The sequence below is a fragment of the Macrobrachium nipponense genome, chromosome 41 (genome assembly GCF_015104395.2).
Source record: "Macrobrachium nipponense isolate FS-2020 chromosome 41, ASM1510439v2, whole genome shotgun sequence".
In the NCBI taxonomy this organism is placed as follows: domain Eukaryota; kingdom Metazoa; phylum Arthropoda; class Malacostraca; order Decapoda; family Palaemonidae; genus Macrobrachium; species Macrobrachium nipponense.
Window position 1 is genome coordinate 7,374,909 of NC_061102.1, and position 20,141 is coordinate 7,395,049.

Consider the following 20,141-nt stretch of genomic DNA (forward strand, 5'->3'; position numbering starts at 1 on the left):
AAGACTGACCCTCTCTCTCTCTCTCTCTCTCTCTCTCTCTCTCTCTCTCTCTCTCTCTCTCTCACCTGACACGGCAATGTTTCCAGCCGGGGTGACAACGTGACCATCCTTGTACCAGGTGATGGAGTGGGGTCGCGTCCCTGGCACCTGACACTTCAGAACGCCGACACCCCCGGCGTCAACGACGAGCACCCTGGGAGCGATGTGAGCCGTGACTGGCGTGGCCCTTTCGACGCGGACCTGGGAAGGGAGACACATTGAATAAGTAACGCTGAGGGAACTGGTTTCGAAATGGTCGTGAGAAAATGTGAAAGGAAAGATTGTTCGAAAGTGAAACTGGGGTCATTAGAATTAGAGTATAATAAAGATTATATATATATATATATATATATATATATATATATATATATATATTATGTATATATATATATATATATATATATATATATATATATATATATATAAGGATTTTACTTCAGAGGAAAGCGAAGAATGGAGATTAAACAAGACAGTGGACTTGCAATATATATATATATATATTATATATATATATATATATATATATATTATATATATATATATATATATATATAAGGATTTTTTGACTTCAGAGGAAAGCGAAGAATGGAGATTAAACAAGATAGTGGACTTGTAATATAAATATTACGTATACATATACATATATATATAGTATATTACAAATAATATATGCATGAACACAACGCAATACACACGATGAAAACAAAATACCTAAAAAAAGAGAAGAAAAACAACAGTAACAATAGTTTAACCACAACATCAATATTTTCAGTTACAGTAACAATATAACAAAAATAAAACAATAATATTACCATTACCAGTAGCCATTTTTATCCTAACCGAACAGAACAAATGAAAAAAAAAAAGAAGAAAGACGAAAATAAACCTGCCAAACCAGAACAGGACGCGATAAGCATGAACTCTCCCCCAGCCCGCCCCACCCCCCCAATACCCCACCATAAAAAAAAAAAAAAAAAATTGCAATATGGAGTATATGCAATGCAAGCACATGACATAACACGCATTCCCCCACCCAAGTGACACCGATTGCATTCATATTCTGCAAGAATGTGTCATATTCATGCATGTGCAACGTGCAAAAGTTGTGTTGCAGAAGAACTTCGAAGAAGATAACAAACAGACAAATGATCGCTTCCACCCCGGTACCCAGAAGAATGTTATAGAAGTCGTAGAGGGGGAAGAATAACTATTTAATTTTCATTGATGAGTAAGTCTGGGACTCTGATATCTTTTTCGCTTACTCGGGAAGTAAGCCTACAAACTACTTTTGTTCTTGTTCTCCTTGTTCTTGCTGTTGTTGTTCTTGTTAGGGGGGGGGGGGGAAGGAAAGCCCTATTGAAAAAGCCTATGAAGGTCTGGAAAAGGCGTTTTGCGTTGAGTTAAAGATACAGGAATTAAGGATAGGATATTTATGACTTATTTATTAGGATGAAAACGTAAAATAATAAATAATCTGCATGTTAAACAGGACAGAATAATAATTTCTGATAAAATATAGCGTATTTATTTTAATTTTCGTAATGGAAACAACGCGCTATGTGATCGTTGATTTTGGCACGCACCCCGAGTAAGCTGGAGGTTGGATCACGACTTGTTCAATAAAGAAGATGGGATGCAGTGAAGGTTACATAACTTTACTAACGCGACGCAGAAGTCAATAAATAAATATATGGATAATGTTATAAACAGACAGATATCTGAATAAATGTATAAATAAATGATTTAACAAATAGATGAATATAAATATGAATTATATAAAAAAATCAATAGAGATAAATAAAATAATAAACATATGAATGAGTAATAAAAAAATAAAAAATAAATAATATAAATAATTAAAGACGAAAAATATAAATAAATAAATATATAAATAAATAATGAAATGGGCAAATAAAAAATAAATATATGAACAAATAAATACACAAATAAAATATTAACAAATAAATACATAATTAGACACACACACACACACACACACACACACACACACACACATATATATATATATATATATATATATATATATATATATATATATATATATATATATATGTATATATATGTATGCATATAAATCTTGGTTAATAATCTTAGTTATAAATTCATCTCAAGATAAATATAATTTCTTCCTTCACTCGTTTCCAATCGCTCGACAACATTTAATTAAAACTCCTTCAATAATTTACCGAGGCATTTTACGGACAAAGAAAAACGACGCGATATAAAAAAAACCGTCAATAAATAGATAACATTTAAAAGAAGTCATATCAACTTACAAAAAAACAAAATCATTACATCTTTCATTTCAAAAATCTGTGATTAAAATTACTTCAATAATTTATAAAGTATCTCACGGCAAAGAAACACGTATTAATACATGAAGTCAAATAAACATTTAAAACAAATTTTCAAATATTTCAATTTTATAAACCTAAAATTAAAACTTCGATTGTTTATTGAGTATTTCATGGCAAAGAAACAAGAAATAATACACAAACACCGTCAATAAATATATAACATTTAAAAAAAGTCATATAAACATTTAAAATAAAAAAATAATTAAATATTTCAAATCAAAATCCTAGAATTAAAACTCCTTCAATAATATATCAAGCATTTCACGGCAAAGTAACTCGAGGTAAATAAATAAAAAATCCAGTCAATAAATACATAACATTCATAAAAGTTAAACAAACCTTTATGAGACAAAATTCAATAAACATTTAATTAAAAGAAATAAAAAAAAAATTGTAAAGAAATAAACAAAAATACGACACTGGACGGCAATTTCTGGAAACTGAACCTTCTTTTGAAAAGTGCCATCAGACATTTAATTAGTTTCGAAACGAATCTCTGGCAAAGATCAGGATTAGGATTTGATTAGATTAGGATTAAGAAGGGGGAGGGAGGGGGAGGAAGGGCTAGGAAGAGAGAGAGAGGAGAGGAAAAAGGCTGGTAATTGAAAAATCATATTCGGCGTCAATCAGGATTTCCTTGCAAACTTGTTTGGGACCTAAACAATTGAAAAATTACAATATTTTGAAAAATATGACTTAAACAATGAACTGCGACGTATCAATAGATAATTACACTGTTAAATTACGACAAGTTATTATGTACAAGGAACGAGGCAAAGCAATGGTATTACAATTACCATTTTCAGTGCTTAGTTCAAATCAAAGATACATAGACAGACGATGATTGTCACTGAATAAGGAAAATAAAATTGACACTTATGGATCAAAATTCCATTGACTTAGTCACTATATATATATATATATATATATATATATATATATATATATATATATATATATATATATATATGTGTGTGTGTGTGTGTGTGTGTGTGTCTGTGTGTGTGTGTGTGTGTTTAAAAAATCACGGTAGATGCACGTGGCCTCATTATACAAGCGAATACCAAAGGAAAATGATAGACAGAAGGTTAGTACTTAGCGCTTTCTCCTTTTGCCTGTCATTTTCCTGTGGTATTCGCTTGTGTATATATATATAATATATATATATATATATATATATATATATATATATATATATATATATAGATAGATAGATAGATAGATAGATAATAGATAGATATAAAGTACATATGTACAAACGAGTATATCTATAGATACATGCGTACATACACGTACCTACCAACACACAAACAAACACAAATACACCGAATAAAAGAAACTCCCAGCCAAACAATACTAGCCAAGTTGTGACAGAACAATTACCCTGGCCATAAAAGATGATGGTAACATTAGGGCAGCACTCGAGAAGAAAAGAGGATATCCCATCTACATGGAAATAGATGTCATCTTTCCAAAAAAAAAAAAAAAAGCAGAAGACAACTGCTTATCTCTCTCTCTCTCTCTATCTCTTTCCGTCCTTTTTCTCGTTTACCCAGCAAGGAGGACGTTTCTGTCGTCATGAAATGGATTCCCACCCCACCCCCCTTTCGTAATATTTAGACAAGTTAAGGCATCTTAGTAAAACGTAAGTACTATTGCATAATAATTATTCATTTTTAGTTTATTCATTCATAAAGAACAGACCACCAGGGGGAAGGTCTTCAAATTTGCCTAAGTTGTTGTTTTTGTTGTTATTATTTGAAAGTAACAGTATGTAAACGGAAATACGGGGAGAAAACAAGTTATTAGAAAAAAATTAGTAAACAAATAAACAGATAAAAATATCCATAAATTATTATAAAAAAATACACGGAGAATTGTTTTAGGGTAATAATAATAATAATAATAGTAATAATAATAACAACAATAATAATAATACCTTTAAAGACGTAGCATTAACCCAATCTTCTTTAGCAAGCAAGAGGAGATTTGCATATCAACGATGCAACTTGCAAACCCAAAAGAAAGTTGCAATGGCTGTTACGACGCAGTTTAATCTCGTCCTCAGCTCCTCTGAGGTCTCCGTAATTAAGTAATGGAACCTCTCATTGCCTCAAGGAATCGAGATCCTGAGTCTTAAAAGGGTGAAAGTGTAGAATGAGATGGTGAAAGAGAGCGACTTTCAATAGAGCGACTTTCTAAAATCGATGGTGAAAAGAGAGCGACTTTCTAAAATTGATGGTGAAAGAGAGAGCGACTTTCTAAAATCGATGGTGAAAGAGAGCGACTTTCAAGACAGCGACTTTCAATAGAGCGACTTCCTAAAATCGATGGTGAAAGAGAGCGACTTCCTAAAATCGATGGTGAAAGAGAGCGACTTTCAATAGAGCGACTTCCTAAAATCGATGGTGAAAGAGAGCGACTTTCAATAGAGCGACTTCCTAAAATCGATGGTGAAAGAAAGCGACTTTCAATAGAGCGACTTTCTAAAATCGATAGTGAAAGAGAGCGACTTTCTAAAATTGGTGAAAGACAGCGATTTTGTAAAATCGATGGTTAAAGAGAGCACTTTCAATAGAATGACTTTCTAAAATTTATGGTGAAAGAGAGCGACTTTCAAGACAGCAACTTTCTAAAATTGATGGTGAAAGAGTGACTTTTTAAAATAGATGGTGAAAGAGAGCGACTTTCAATAGAGTGACTTTCTAAAATCGATGGTGAAAGAGAGCGACTTTCTAAAATTTATGGTGAAAGAGAGCGACTTTCTAAAATTGATGGTGAAAGAGAGCGACTTTCTAAAATCGATGGTGAAAGAGAGTGACTCTCTAAAATCGATGGTGAAAGAGTGATTTTCTAAAATCGATGGTAAAGGAGAGGGCGACTTTCTAAAATTAATGGTGGAAAGAGAGAGCGACTTTCTTTTTAAAATGATGGTTTGAGAGTGACTTTATAAAATTGATGGTGAAAGAGAGCAACTTTCTAAAATCGTTGGTGAAAATGAGCAACTTCCAAGAGAGTGACTTTCTAAAATTGATGGTGAAAGAGAGCGACTGTCAAGAGAGTGACTTTCTAAAACAATGGTGAAAGAGAGCGACTTTCAAAAGAGTGAGTTTCTAAAATCTATGGTGAAAGAGAGCGACTTCCTAAAATTGATGGTGAAAGAGAGAGCAACTTTCTAAAATTGATGGTGAAAGAGAGTGACTTTCTAAAATTGATGGTGAAAGAGAGTGACTTTCTAAAATTGATGGTGAAAGAGAGTGACTTTCTAAAATCGATGGATAAAGAGAGCGACTTTCAAAAGAGCGAGTTTCTAAAATCAATGGTGAAAGATAGCGACTTTCTAAAATTGATGGTGAAAGAGAAAGCAACTTTCTAAAATTGATGGTGAAAGAGAGCCACTTTCTAAAATTGATGGTGAAAGAGAGTGACTTTCTAAAATCGATGGTTAAAGAGAGCACTTTCAAGAGAGTGAGTTTCTAAAATTGATGGTGAAAGAGAGCGACTTTGTAAAATCGATGGTTAAAGAGACCACTTTCAAGAGAGTGACTTTCTAAAATCGATGGTGAAAGAGAGTGACCTTCAATACAGAGACTTTCTAAAATCGATGGTGAAAGAGAGCGACTTTCTAAAATTAATGGTGAAAGAGAGAGCGACTTTCTAAAATCGAAGGTGAAAGAGAGCGACTTTCTAAAATTGATGGTGAAAGAGATCGACTTTCCAAAATCGATGGTGAAAGAGATCGACTTTCTAAAATCGATGGTGAAAGAAAGCAACTTTGTAAAATTGATGGTGAAAGAAAGAGCGACTTTCTTAAATTGATGGTGAGAGAGAGAGTGATTTTCTAAAATCGATGGCGAAAGACAGCGACTTTCTAAAATTGATGGTTAAAGAGAACGACTTTCGAAAATTGATGGTGAAAGAGAGCAGCTTTCTAAAATCGATGGTGAAAGACAGCGACTTTCTAAAATTGACGGTGAAAGAGTTACTTTCTAAAATTGACGTTGAAAGACAGCGAATTTCTAAAATTGATGGTAAAATGGAGCGACTTTCTAAATTTTCGTTGGTGAATCAACGCTCTATTTGACCGTAGATTTTAGCACGCGCCCTGAGTAAGTTGGAGGTCGGATGACGCCTTGTTCAATTCCCATCTACTCGCATTTGTTTGCCTGAAGCCTGGGATGACCTGACCAGTAAGTTCTAATCCTAATTGCCCCAGTTTAAGAAAAAAATAAATTGGGGCCATTTTTCAGGATGAAAAGCTTAAGGAAGATGGCCCTAGAAGCAGTTTAGGAACAAAGGGGAGGAAGTTCGTGGCTTAAAATCTCCTTAGGTGAGAAGCCAAAGCTTAAAGGCTTGAAGCCTTTTCAGGGTCAAGCCTTGAGGATCTTGAGAAGTCAAAGCTTCCTACGATTAGGGGACGGAACTTGAACTTGCTGAAGGAGAATCAAGATTTTCGAAATGAAGAAGCTTGTATGGCTAACTGCATTTATTCACCTGGATGTGATTACAGTCACAAGTTGAATTACAGTAATCCTGTTAATGGAATGGAATGCAATAATAGAAAATTTAGCCCAAATGCCAATCGCTGTGACCTATGGGTTCATTCGTTCGCAGACAGGGAAATTGACGGTAGAAAGGTTTCAGCTGCCCTATAATGGAATCGGATGAGTAAAGTTAAATGGAAGAGAGTGACTATGAACGGAAGTAGAGTAAAAGGAATGAAAGGGGTTGAAGCTAGGGGCCGAAGGAGCCTTATTAAGTTAAATGCCTACAGTGCACCGCGTGAGGCACACTGACATCTCCCGCTGATCTGCAGCGGGCAGCAAATATTTCAGCAGGTTTTGGTAAATAGCAAAAAATTGAATCACACTGACACATCAACACATTCCACAGACAAAGTAACGGCAATGCCACCAATAAATAAAAAGAAATACCTACCTACCATCAGTATCTTTCATTGCTACCAAACCCAAAACCGGAAGAACTGGCAAAAAACGAGCACCCTAACAAAGCACCCACAATATATTTAGTTTCCAGCAGAGTCTGAGGGAATACACACACAGACATCCTCTTGATCCCACCGCGATTATGCCACCATTAGGATGATGTCTCCCTAAATTCCCTTACCTTAGCCCACCTCTATATATCAGATAGGACACGTCCCATCTAACTAAGCCATTCTGGTACGATGTCCGATATACTATATATATATATATATATATATATATATATATATATATATATATATATATATATATATATATATATATATATGTGTGTGTTGTGTGTGTGTGTGTGTATGTGTGTGTGTGTGTAGGATACTCTAAACCACTCCCACGCCTAAAAGAAGTAAACACACACACCCCTTCAAATACCATTATTCCCGAAAGTTTCTAAAAAAAATAAATAAATTAAAAAAAAAAAAAAAAAAAAAAAAGTGAAAACGGAAATGTCCTTTAAACCTGACTGCCGGTGCGCAAACTACCTATCTCGGTAAGATAGAAAAAAAAAACCACCTATTTTTAAGGAGAAAGTTTGTAATGATGACGTTTTCTTTTTTTCTCTCCCTTCCTTACCAAACCACCTCTCGAAATCCAAACTATTTTCCCCGAGAAGTTCCATAATATAGGAGTCTTCCGTCTCCACATGAAGTACTTCGCTAGATAAAAGGGATGAATGGGGGAATGGGTGGGAAAAGGAAGAAGGGGGTGAAAGAATGGAAAGAAAAATGAAGAATGGGAAAAAAGGGAGAGGGGTGGAGGGAGAGGGGTAAGGAGGAAAAAAAAGAAGAATGGAGTAGGATGGAAAAAAGGAAGAATGGGGAGGGTGGAAGTAAAGATGGGGGGGAGGGAAAAAGAAGAATGGGGTAGCATGGAAAAAAGGAAGAATGGGGGAGGGTGGAAAAAACGAAGAATGAGGAAGGATGGAAAATAGAAAGAAAGGAGAGGAGGAAAAAAAGGAAGAACGGAGAGGATGGAAAAAAGGGAAGAATGGGGAAGGATGGAAAAGGAAGAATGGGGAAGGAAATAAAAATGGAAGAATGGGGAGGAGGGGAAAATATGAGAATGTGGGAGGAGGAAAAAAAGGAAGAAAGGGGAGGAGAGGAAAAATGAAGAATTGAGAAGGGAAAAAAGGAAGAAATAGTTATTACTCTGAATATTCGTGTCAGATGTTTTGGAAAATGGCGTATATAAGCATATATGCGCAAGTTATGACGTATTTCCCATAATATATTAATTAATAATCATCATTATTTAATAAAAATATAAAGCAGCATCAATTAAAGATTACTGAAAAGGTTTAGAAAAATCAGAAGTTAATGAATATGATAATGACTGATTTAAAAAAAATCATAATAATCATGAAAAAGCACCAAATAAACATTATTGAAAAAAGTTAATTTTCTATTTTATAGTAACTGATTTGTTCTCTCTATCTCCCATTACCTACAGTTACTTCTTTCTAATGGAAAGCTTGAATTTCAGTTCAATGGCCCCTGTGGTGGGATTGTTCCTTATGAATAGGAGTTCGTCCTGAATTTTGAATGACATTTATTATCTTCATTGTACACCTTCATCAATCAAAGAAAGTCTTATCTTTCCTTCATTGGTGACCAAAGTCCCCTCCTGGAAATGAACTCGACCAACATCCAGAAGGAAATGTTAAATGTTTTCCAGGACATTTTCTCCACTTTTCTTAATGAGACCTGAAAGTGCGGTGAGGGGAAGCCAGATATTTGTTTACGGTGGAGGAAATAATTATCTTTAATCTATGCAGTTGAATTAGTTAACTCCGTCTAGTAATTTTTCTGTCATCAGCTGTGGATATGAGCGGGAAATATAAATGTGAACAAATAGACGTACTGCCGTAGTTTTTTTTTGGGGGGGCGGGTGGATATGGATGCGATAGAAACATTAGGAAATATATATATATATATATATATATATATATATATATATATATATATATATATATATATATATATATATATCGCCCCCACAAAAAAACAAAAAAAAACTACGGCAGTACGTCTATTTATTCACATTTATATTTCCCGTTCATATCCACAGCTGATGACAGAAAATTACTAGACGAGTAACTAATTCAACTGCATAGATTAAAGATAATTATTTCCTCCACCGTAACAAAATATCTGGTTCCCCTCACCGCACTTTTAGGTCTCATTAAGAAAAGTGGAGAAAATGCTGGAAAACATTTAACATTCCTTCTGGATGTTGGTCGAGGTTCATTTCCAGGAAGGGACTTTGGTCACCACTGAAGGAAAGATAAGACTTTCTTTGATTGATGAAGGTGTACAATGAAGATAATAAATGTCATTCAATATTCAGAGGACGAACTCCTACTCATATGAAACAATCCCACCACAGGGGCCATTGAACTGAAATTCAAACTTTACATTAGAAAGAAGTAACTGTAGGTAATGGGAGATAGAGAGAACCAATCAGTTACTCTAAAAGAAAAAATTAACTTTTTTCAATAATGTTTATTTGGTACTTTATCATGATTATTATGATTCTTTTTTAAAAATCAGTCATTATCATATTCATTACTTCTGATTTTTCTAAACCTTTTCAGTAATCTTTAATTGATGTTGCTTTATATTTTTTTTTAAATAATGATGATTATTAATTAATATATTATGGGAAATACGTCATAACTTGCGCATGTATGCTTATCAAAGCCATTTACCAAAACGCCTGACACGAATATTCAGAGTAATAACTATTTCTTCCTTTTTTCCCTTTGTCAATTCTTCATTTTTCCTCTCCTCGCCTTTCTTCCTTTTTTTTCCTACCCCACATCCTTATTTTCCCCTCCTCCCCATTCTTCCATTTTCATTTCCTTCCCCATTGTTCCTTTTTTCATCCTCCCCCATTCTTCCCTTTTTTCCATCCTCCCCATTCTTCATTTTTTTCCCTTCTCCCTTCTTTCTTTTTTCCATCCTTCCTCATTCTTCCTTTTTCCCACCCTACCCCCATTCTTCCTTTTCCCCCTCTCCCCCCATTCATCCCTTTTATCTCGCGAAGTACTTCATGTGGAGACGGAAGACTCCTATATTATGGAAACTTCTCGGGAAAATAGTTTGGATTTCGAGAGGTGGTTTGGTAAGGAAGGGAGAGAAAAAAGAAAACGTCATCATTACAAACTTTCTCCTTAAAAATAGGTGGTTTTTTTCTATCTTACCGAGATAGGTAGTTTGCGCACCCCCCCGCAGTCAGGTTTTAAAGGACATTTCCGTTTTATTTTTATTTTTATTTTCTTTTATCTATTTTTTTTAGAAACTTTCGGGGAATAATGGTATTTGAAGGGGTGTGTGTGTTTACTTCTCTTAGGCGTGGGAGTGGTTTAGAGTGTCATACACACACACACACACACACACACACACACACACACACACGGCTAAAAACTTCCCCTTCGGTTAACATATATGAAAATATATTAATTCCAAGGTAGAGCGAATTAGATACTAAAGGACATTTGCAGCTCGATGTGTGTGTGTGTGTGTGTGTGTGTATTTATATCATATATATATATATTATATATATATATATATATATATATATATATATATATATATATATATATAATATAAAACACGATTTGAACGAGTATATATAAATTACTGTACACACGCACATGTATCTAACGAAGAAAGAAAAAAAACTAAATAAAAAGGACTGAATTCCCAGGTCTATGTATGATTATTTACTTGTTCACTCTCGCTCTTTACATTCAAGGGAACCTTATAATCATTTTAGGTGATTCCATTTTTAACACTTTTTCTTCCTTTTCACCTTTTTCATTCCCAGACATTTATGGTAAAAGGGTGCGCGTCTTTCCCCGGCATTTTTCAGTGAAAATCAAAAGTAATTTTCAACACTGCAACGATTGTTCATTACATATTGCATATTATTCCATCGTACTTTTAACGGTACGAACAAAGCCTTATTTTCTTCGACGAAAATAATGAATAAAAAAGAAAAAGACCGAAATGAAGCTTAAAAATATATATAAAAATACATCAAGGCAAAATAAAAATAAAAAAAACCCCGGAAAACGAACACTACAAAGTCGCTCTCATTATATATTTGGGGCGCCATTATCAGAAATTTGGTAAAAAAAAAAAAAAAAAAAACTATTTTTCAGCCTTTGTTCTGCAACCCCTCCCCAACACAACAACCCCCGCTCCCCCCAAAACACAAACACACCTCATCTAACTTTGACGATCCGTAAGAAAGGTGGGAGGACGGTGCACAACTAAAATTATAATTAGCTTCCATTACGAACAAGAAAAAAAGAAAAATTAATCCTATGAGAATTTTCTTTTAATTTTTTTTTGGGGGGAGGGGCGATTTGAGGATATATAATCTTTGGGCGAGTTGTCGATCGTTTATTTAATTTTCCTATGAATTTTTTTTTTTTTTTTTTTTGTCCTTTTCATGAAATTCGGAATATTTTAAATATCCATATTAAAAGGAATCCTTGGAGGAGAGGAGAGAAGAGAGAGAGAGAGAGAGAGATGGAGAGGAGAGAGAGAGAGGAGACGACGAGAGAGAGAGAGAGAGAGAGAGAGAGAGAGGAGGGGGGGGGGGGGGGAGGGGGGGGGGGGGGGGGCGTCACTTGTAGAGGAAACCATATTCTGAATCTCCATCCAAATATTTAGTAATAAGTACATCGCATTTATTATTAGAGAGAGAGAGAGAGAGAGAGAGAGAGAGAGAGAGAGAGAGAACCATAATCTGAATCTCCATCTAAATAAAATAAGCACATCGCGTTTATTATTATTCAGAGAGAGAGAGAGAGAGAGAGAGAGAGAGAGAGAGAATCTGATTCCATCAAAGAAAAGAAGACATCGAGTTTAACCATTAATTCAGAATCACCAGAGAGAGAAGCCACAGAAGAGAGGAGATGATTCAGAGAGAGAGAGAGAGAACCAGAAGATGAATCTCCATCCAAATAAAATAAGGCAACATCGCGTTTATTATTATCAAGGAGGGAGAGAGAGACGAGAGAGAGAGAGAGAGAGAGAGAGAGAGAGAGAGAGAGTGTCATTTATGGAGAGAACCCTGAATTTCCATCTAAATCCCGACCGTTCGACAATGTTACCGATATTTTAAATAAATAAATCCGTATAGGCAATTCAGTTATGCCCCAGAGAATGAGGTGATCAGATCTCCAACTAAAATTAAGATTTAACTCTGACAGATTCCAAACAATTTCTGGTTAAATTTTGTGTTGGTACAACGATCTATGGAGAAGTTCATTTCGAATTGCAGGAGAGATTATAATCGTTGCAATGTTGAGGGTCAATACTAGAATGAATCTCACTTTTGAATTTAAGTTTTTATATTAACATTGGTAGGACCATAAAATAATTCTTTTTAATACCTAACTACGTAGCTTTGACCTGCAAGTGAGTCTCTGGTTGTGAAGTCCCAGAATTTGTTGCTCTTCGTATTTTCAAATCCCTTTTTCGGCAAAACAACACAAATTCCAGAATCCCTTCGGCGTTGTGTACCCAAATTCCGTCTTTGGCAAAACAACACAAATTCCAGAATTCCATTCGCGTTGTGTACCCAAATTCCATTTTTGGAAAAACAACACTAATTCGAGAAGGAAAAACAACACAAATTCCAGAATTCCCTTCGCGATGTCTACCCAAACTCCGTCTTCGGCAAAACACCACCAATTCCAGAAGTCAAAACACCAATTCCAGAATTCCCTTCGCGTTGTCAACCCAAATTCCGTCTTCAACAACACAACACAAATTCCAGAATTCTATTCGCGTTGTATTTCTAATCCAGATTTCGTCCAAACAACACGAACAGCCGTTTGAAGCAAAACAACAGTTACGACATAAAAAAAGGGTTCCAATTCTCATTATCTCTGACAACAACTTGACAATCACAGCTGGTGGCTGGAATCTGGCGCGAGTTGGCAATCACATCAGTGACGTCACACAACCCCATGTGAATAATAATCACTATAATAATGCAAGGCTTTCAGGGTGATACGTCTTTTTAACAGAGATGTATTCCTCATTTTTCAATTACAATCCCCTGTTCGAAAGGGGGATCAACTCTCGGCTGATAATTGAAAACATAATATTAGAGATGTTTAGTTTGGGAACGTAAATAATTTTTGGGGCTGCGTTCACGAAGTGATAAACGAACAAAAGTGCGTTTCATTCTCTTGAATGGAATTAAACGAAGTGAAGATATATATATATATATATATATATATATATATATATATATATATATATATATATATTCAGAATTGCAACAGGAGGCAAACCTTTTGAAGTTACACTATGAAACAATTGTTGAGGAGAGAGTTGAGGAAATTAAGGGCAAAAAAAAAAAAAAAAAAAACAAAAAAAGAATATAAACGGGGGTACAGTCAAAGGCATGAAAAGGGTTGCAACTAGGGGCCTACGGAAGGGAGGCTGCAAAGAACATTAATTAATAATGCCTACAGTGCACAACATGAGGTGCACTGAAGGTAATACTCCCCAACGGGGGTTTGTGCAAAGTGAGGTAAGCGAGGTTCCAATGTAAGTGGTATTGAAATGCCTTCTCAATGTCGTTAAAACTCTCAGAAATAAACATCGAAAGGAATATGACGAAAGCAATCCTATGACATAAAGAAAATTACATAGATAGATAAAGACAGTGTGTCTGACCAAGAGAATACCATTCATCTTATTATTTTTAATATTTAGGACATCAGGATATTTAGAGGAATGGAAAAAGTGACAATAATTCTTGTTCCACTTAGGACATCAAGACATTAGAGGAATAGCAAAAGTGACAATGTAATTCTTGTTCCACTTAGGAAGATCAGGATTTTTGGAGGAATAATAATAGTGACAATACTTCTTGTTCCACTTAGGACATCAGGATATTTAGAGGAATACCAAAATTGACACCGATTCTTTATGAACTTAGGACATCACGACATTAGAGGAATTAAAAAAGTGACACTATGTGTTTTTCCACTTGGGTCATCACGACATTTACAGGAATTCAAAGTGACAATATAATTCTTGTTCCACTTAGGACATCAGGATATTCAGAGGAATAGAAAAAGTGACAAGATTCTTTCGCCAATTAGGACACCAGGACATTTTGAGGAATAACAAAAGTGACGCTATAATTCTTGTTCCACTTAGGACATCAGGATATTCAGAGGAATACCGAAAGTGGCAATAATTCCACTACGGACATCAAGACCCGTAGAGGAATGAAAACGAGTGAGGTAAAATCAACTCCATTAAACGTAGCACAATCAGAAACCTTACTGCCATTTCAGAACTTAATCATAGCGCGAAATAATATTCAGCAACGTTACACATTGCATCAAAGCGCGGGTGAAACGCTAATTGCATTCCCAGCCAACTTTAAAGCCATTTGCAACCATACTTAGTAATGCTGCTGACTCACTCTTCACGGATGCATTCCGAGAATAACTACAAATGCAACCTGCAATTACGACGTTGCATGACACAGTGACGCAATGTGTCTAGACTCTAAGTGGCATTTCAGAGATTTCCCTTCGTCCTGAATGTATGTACCTGTAGTGGTTATGATTCTGTGTATCTCATTAATTTCTGTATTTCCCTTTACCTTCTCTTACTCCCTAAAGAACGCCTAAATATTCTTTGAGAAGATGAATTTTAAGTCGATAACCCCTCCCGTGGGCTTGTCTCATATGAATAGGGTTCATCTTCTGAATAATAATAATAATAATAATAATAATAATAATAATAAAAATAAAATATTATAAAAAAAAAGTCTATGGCTCCTGTGGTGGGCTTGTTGAATAGGGGTTCATCTGAATAATAATAATAATAATAATAATAATAATAATAATAATAATAATAATAATAATAATAATAATAATAATAAAGCAAACATAGACTTTCGAACACCTGAACGTTAACATCAACACTACTGATGAGGAAAACCGTTCAGGTGTTCGAAGTCTGTTTGTTTTACACAGTAATACACTCTAAAATATGATTGTGGAATTATTTCTAAAACTCCAATGGTCTCTGTGCGTTTGTCCCATAGGAATAAGGTTCACCTTTTGAATAATAATAATAATAATAATAATAATAATAAATAATAATATAATAATAATTAAAACTTCAATGGTCTCTGTGGGTTTGTCCCATACAAATAAGTTCATCTTTCGATATATAATAATAATAACAACATAATAATAATATTTAAAACTTCAATGGTCTCTGTGGGTTTGTCCCATACAAATAAGGTTCATCTTTCGATATATAATAATAATAACAACAATAATAATAAAAATAATAACATCAATCTCTGGCAAGATCACCTTAGCAACAACAACAGCAACAGCAACAATGAAGACCGCAGCTCGTTAAACAACAGTTGCAAAGCCATTCGAAGCCTTTGAGAACCCAAACAACAACAACAAAACCAGTTCCATACCTCCATTGTGGCGCGGCCGGCCTCGTTCGAAGCCTCGCAAACGATCTTGATGGCTTCGTCTTCGGCGTTGTGGCTTAGTCCGTCGAGCAACAGGACGCCTTCGCGACCTCTCGATCTGCCGACGCCCACATCGGCTCCTCTGTTCACGCTTCCGGATGTGGTGGAAAGGGGGATTTTCTCCCCCCCTCGCTCCTGCCACCACCTGAGGGGGAAGGGAAGTCGCTGTTAATTGAAAGAACGAATGCAGAAGTATAGGATCAGGGTGGAAATACAGAAATGGAACTGCTTTAGCTTTGCACGTGATTACAAACGCATATCACGACCTCCAACAAGACACAGTGTTTGTGAATCTTAAAATCTGAATATAATTATATATATATATAGTTATATATATATATACATATATATATAGATATATATATACATATATCTATAACCACTATCTATATATTAACATATATATATATACTATATATATATAATATATATAATATTTATATTATATATATATGAAGATATAATAATTAATATATATATATATAATATATATATATAATATTATGTATGTATTGTATTCACTACAGTAGATTCACATCAACTGTGCATTTGATGTTTAGGCCAGTCCCTTACGACGCTCCTGATTGGCTGTTGATAAGCCAGTCACAGGGCTGGAAACTCTCAGTCTCTCGAGACAGTTCACAGGGGCAGGATGAATGTTCCACCTCTCTTGAGGGATACTTTTGAAAGACGTAGCCCTTAAGAGAGGTGGGAACCTAGATCCTACCCTTGTGAACTCTTGAGAGAGACTGAGAGTTTCCAGCCCTGTGATTGGCTTATCAACAGCCAATTAGGAGCGTCGTAAGGGACTGGCCTAGACGTCAAATGCACGGTTGATGTGAATCTACTATAGTAATAATTGTATTAGTGCACCGAACAATTGTGTAAGTGATAAAGTTAATAAGTGACGACATTACTATAGCCATCAGCCTATCTAACAAAATAGATCCATAGCTTAATTGTTAATTATATTTATATATTTTCCAAACATAAAAAATAAAGTCAATAGAGAAATTCGATAATCGACTATTTCCTCCCATTAGAGTAATAGGCTCCTTAAGGGAACCATTATAATTTTTCGTCTTCTCTCTCTCTCCCTCTCTCTCTGTCTAAAGACTTCAGAATGAAGACTATTAAAATGATTTTCTTCCCTTGAGCCTTTTCGAAAATATTCTGGAGAGGAGATTCGTCCATCAAAGAAGATTCATAAACTAATATCGTTATTTTTTTAATTGGGCGCTCTCACAGATGCCCATGTACGCACGCGCGCTCGCACACACACATATATATGTGATATATATATACATACATACTATGGTATATATATATATATATATCTAGATAATATAATATATATATATATATAGGATATACTATGATATATATATATATATATTATATATATATATATTACATATATAAAAATATATATACTGTGTGTGTATCACCTGCAAGATGAAATAAAGAAAAAAAAAAAACAATAAAATCAGCAAACAAAATTTAAGATAATTCCCCTAAGCAATAAAAAACAAATTACAAATGTAACTATGAAAGCACCAATGTCTAATGCTGACGGGTCACTGTCGGTCCGATGTCAAAGTTCGTCAGAGACAGAACGGAAGGTCTACAGCAGAGTCCAAACGCCAGCTTGTAAACTATATACTACACGAATTGAAACCAACTGTTACGTTTACCAGATGACAATGACTTTCCCTACTAAAAACGAAAGTCTATATACAGAACTGGTTGAATTTGGTTTCTCATCAGCGTCACTTCTAAATATGTATAATCACTGAGAAATCGGAAAAACGTACGAAAATAGATATTAATATAGAGTTCAGATAATAATAGCAAATCAATTAGATACCGGATTGTAATAATAATAATAATAATAATAATAATAATAATAATAATAATAATAATAATAATAATGATAATGAGTGGAACCCAAATATTGACGGTAAGACAAAAAACATAAAAAAAATAAATGATAATAATAATAATGATGATGATGTTGACAGTAAGACAACAAACATTAACAAAATAAAATACTACTACTACTACTACTATACTACTACTACTATTAATAATAATAATAATAATAATAATAATAATAATAATAATAATACCATCCAGTCGAATTGGAGGACTGTGATAGACCAACAAAAATAAAAATAATGGAACCCAGGTGTTGACAGAGAGAGAAAAACATAAACAAAGGATAATAATAACTATAATAATAAAAAGTAATGACGGAACCCACATCTTGATCGAGAGAGAAACAAACATCAACAAAAATTAAAAACAAAAAAAAAAAAATTGCCGTCAGTGGCGAACGTTAAACCAGCAGCAGAAAAATGATGACATAAAAGAATTTTCAATTCTATTCCGTTCAAATATTAGAGATCAGTATCTCGGCTGCAAAATAAATAAATACTGATCTGATCAACTGTGAATTTCCTGAGAGAGAGAGAGAGAGAGAGAGAGAGAGAGAGAGAGACTAGTTCATTACTTAGTTGATTTACAAAGAGAGAGAGAGAGAGAGAGATCAACAATATCTAAATGGATTAGTTCATTACACAGTGTTTTACTGAGAGAGAGAGAGAGAGAGAGAGAGAGAATTAACTGTATTTCAATGGACTAGTTCATTACATAGTGATTTACTGAGAGAGAGAGAGAGAGAGAGAAGAGAGAGAGAGAGAGAGAGAGAGAGAGAGAGAGAGAGCATGGATCAGATCTACTGTATATCGTCAGGACTAGTTGATTAAATCATGAATTTGCTGAGAGAGAGAGAGAGAAATTTGCATACGAAAAAAAAATAAATCGTCCAAATAATCACGGCATTTGGAGGGTTAAAAAAAAAAAAAAAAAAACTCGATCGCCATTTAAAAGATTACGCGAATCACCCATTTAGGATTGATCAAGCCGGCATTAATAGCTTCATCGTGTACCAATCTGATTCTATTAAGGTAATCGGTTTAAACTGCCGACCACACCTCCCTCCCCCTTCCCCCCCCCAACCACTCCCTCCTTCAACCCCCTACCTCTGTTTTCCAACACCCTAGACACACCCGCCCCCATTCCCCTTCTCCCCCTTTTACCCTCTCGATCATGAAGGCTTAAGGGGGTCAGACAGACATACAGGAATGGCAGCTGTTTTGGTCTCTCTCTCTCTCTATTAGTTACATACAGTAGCTCAGATCAATGTTCTCTCTCTCTGTCTTGCTCTCTCTCTCTCTCGACTAGTGTACTGTAGGTGAGATCAATGTTCTCTCTCTCTCTCTCTCTCTCTCTCTCTCTCTCTCTCTCTCAGTAAATTCACGATGTAATGAGCTACAACAGTGGATCATATATATGTGTTTTTTTATATATTGCAACAGTCCTTACGATGGATGATTTCCATTTCATATTAACCTCTCTCTCTCTCTCTCTCTCTCTCTCTCTCTCTCTCTCTCTCAAGCACCTAACGTTTTGATTTGATCTGCGTTCATTGCATGTTTGTCCATAAGGTTGGGGACGCATGATACAATCATTGCACTTAAACTCCTAATAACAGTCCTATTATTATTATGAGCAAGAGCTCCAGACTGCGCGTGCGCTTGACACTTTTACGAATTACTCTATCTGCCAAAACAGAAATTAAGTATAAAAAATCTATTGTCTAAAATAACTCAGGTTCAGTAACTAAGCTTGATACTATACAACAGCTCCCTCTTACACACGCACACACACACACACACACACACATATATATATATATATATATCTATATATATATATATATATATATGCATATATGTATATATGCGTATATATACAAATTCTATATATATATATATATATATATATATATAAATAAATTTGTATATATATAAATATATGCAAATATATCTATATATTCGTATATAAAGAAATATATATAGATATATTTTAATTCTTTTTAATGATTTAAAGTTAATGGAATAATTCAGATATATAACACACACACACCACACACACACACACACACAACACAATAATCTATATAGAGAGATATATAGACATATATTATATAGTAGAGGAAAATATATGTATATAGAAAATTATTGCCATTAACTGTTTAAATCATTAAAAATTTTAAAAATATATCTATATATATATATATATATATATATATATATATATACATACATATGTA

General features: G+C 34.4%; 1 protein-coding gene across 1 annotated transcript in view; it reads right to left on the reverse strand.

Moving 5' to 3' along the window:
• Positions 1 to 20,141, reverse strand: part of LOC135212409 (cell adhesion molecule Dscam2-like) — a 44,210-nt gene that overhangs the window by 3,745 nt on the left and 20,324 nt on the right. Inside the window, exons 4-5 of the mRNA XM_064245780.1 lie at positions 15,908 to 16,109; positions 66 to 240 (exon numbers count right to left, since the gene is read on the reverse strand). Of these exons, the coding sequence (XP_064101850.1) occupies positions 66 to 240; positions 15,908 to 16,109 (377 nt within the window). The remainder of the gene's footprint in view (positions 1 to 65; positions 241 to 15,907; positions 16,110 to 20,141) is intronic.